This window comes from Lactuca sativa, chromosome 2 (assembly GCF_002870075.4).
Source record: "Lactuca sativa cultivar Salinas chromosome 2, Lsat_Salinas_v11, whole genome shotgun sequence".
In the NCBI taxonomy this organism is placed as follows: Eukaryota; Viridiplantae; Streptophyta; class Magnoliopsida; order Asterales; family Asteraceae; genus Lactuca; species Lactuca sativa.
This window is the reverse complement of record NC_056624.2, coordinates 51,062,984-51,065,368: the sequence shown is the minus strand read 5'-3', so window position 1 is coordinate 51,065,368 and position 2,385 is coordinate 51,062,984. Positions and strand designations below refer to the sequence as shown.

The 2,385-nt window shown below is 35.3% G+C and overlaps 1 protein-coding gene across 1 annotated transcript; it reads right to left on the bottom strand.

Moving 5' to 3' along the window:
- Positions 1-1,098: 1,098 nt before the first annotated feature.
- Positions 1,099-1,958, bottom strand: LOC111920369 (ethylene-responsive transcription factor ERF024). The gene has a single exon (XM_023915935.2). The coding sequence runs from the start codon at positions 1,956-1,958 to the stop codon at positions 1,344-1,346; it is 615 nt and encodes a 204-aa protein (XP_023771703.2). The 3' UTR covers positions 1,099-1,343.
- Positions 1,959-2,385: the final 427 nt, after the last annotated feature.

Genomic DNA, 2,385 nt, shown 5'->3' with positions numbered 1-2,385 from the left:
AATCTAATTCTCTACAGATACGTATTTGAGATTGAAGGTTGTTATCATATTTACAAGTTTGCCACCGTGTCTTTTTATGTTTAGATAAAATGAGTGGCTGATAATGATTCCCCTATTCTCAACCTTTTTTTATTTTCTCAATTGAACCTTTATTTATATATATATATATATATATATATATATATATATATATATATATATATATATATATATATATATATATATATATATATATATATATATATATATATATATATATATATATATATATATATATATATTAGTCTTATTCCGTTGGAACTAATATTGTTCTTGAGATACTAAGGCAATTTGTTTTACTACAACCTTACTATCTTTGCTTGCTCTCTTTGTTTACAAGAACTTTGTCCAATTTCTGATCTTGGAGCTACTCTCATTCATCAACATAGACTTTCTTCCACCCATATAAGTAATAAGTATCTAGTATCTGCAATATATAGTTTCAAGAGGTTGAGATTCGCACATTGGATAATCAAGCTAATGCAGAAGAGGGACTGTGACCTAAAACCAAGAACACAAGTTTTTCTTAGACATTGCCACACACAAGCAACAGATTTTCTGATCTATGTAAAGGTTTAGCGTCTCGTTTATTTCTTCGGATGGGAAAACTACGCTTTAAGCATACATCGTAGATTGCGAGTTTGCATTCGCATTGTGTTGACTGTAAATCATCGTGCCAATATCAATCAATCCACAAGCTGGTATAATTAAAAACTGTCCAGATAATGTTCTTATTTGATCGAAACTATCATATACAACAAAGTTATGGGTAAAACATCTAAGTGGATGCTAAGCGACCTCCACGTTACTATACAAAATTTACTGCTCAAGTGATTAAACATATATTTAATATTTAATTAGAATATTAAAAACCATAATTAGAATTCTAATACAGGCAAACCAAGAAAGTTTACACGCCTTTCCGCAATATTTCGCAATCAAAATAAGACGCACCATTGACTAAGAAAACCGTAATTTATGTTCTTCGGTTTAATCATATGCACCTAACTTATTGGTAAAACATCGAACTGACAATGAAGCATCCGTATCACTCTCAAAGTGTCTATTCTAAGATATCTTACTTCAAGATGCCTGTTCTCAGATAAAAAACCCGCAATACGTACGTATATCTTACGATGGATGTTCGACTACATTAATCACTGTAGCCCTAACCATCCCCATACTTTTCATACCCTTGCTATCTTTTACGTTTTCTTCGTCGATTACATAATATACTATATACAAACAGAAATAAAAACATTGGACATATATAAACATCAAGTAGAGTTGAACAAATCGACAACTCAGGTATAATTCCATAGGCTGTGGTCAAATGCAGTTCCGGTTGCACTCTCTTCGCTTATGAAGTCAAAACGAGGGGGGCTAAGAAGCATCCCTTCAGCCATGCTGTTTATCATATTAGGCATATCAAATATTAGATCCTCATCGATAAACTCATCGGCAATCCAAATCACTGGTGGCTCAGCTGTAACATCACCACTCTGACAGCTTACCAAAGCATCCATGGCTGCCCCCGCAGCTGCTGCTGCACTAGTGGCAGCAGCCTGGATATCACGAGAAGCAGAAGAAGCAGGAACTGGCAAAGAAGAAGCAGCGTCGGGAAAATTAAGCTTCGCATCTCTACCTTTGAGTGCGAGTGCTGCCACGTCATAAGCCACCGCAGCCATTTCAGCAGTGGCGAATGTACCAAGCCATATCCGGTTAGGGGATTTTGGCTCACGGATTTCAGAAACCCATTTTCCATTGTTTCCTCTACGCCTCACTCCACGATAAGTAGGGTGTTTCTTGGAAGAACCTGTAAGAGGGATAAGATTGCTTTTAAACATTATAATTCTTGATAGTATGATGACTGAAAGTTCACAAACCTGTTTGTTGAGGAAGATCATCATGGAAGCCATGCACTTATATACGGTTTGTGATGAAGTTTCTAGGGTTTATGTCATGTGGTTATTTTGCAAACCAGTTGGTGATGAACTGCCTTTTGTAAGGTTTTGAGGTGTCCCGCAAAATCTTTGCTGTGGATCATTTTAGAAGACAAACCACTTGAGGTACGACAGTGGTTGAAATCTACCTTTATGATTGTCTTTCAAACTCCCAAATATACAGAAGGATTGAGAATGTCATGTTATTAGTTGTGCACTTATATGTAACTGACTTTTCTAGTTTGTGTCGCACACTAAGGGAACATATTGGCTATCACGTGTCCCACCAAATACTAAATATGGTAGGGAGTTGGAGATCGGTTGTAGCTTTGTATGTTTCGAAAATATATGAATGTAAAATGATCATATCATATATATATGCCTTTAAACTTGTTTTAAAAAT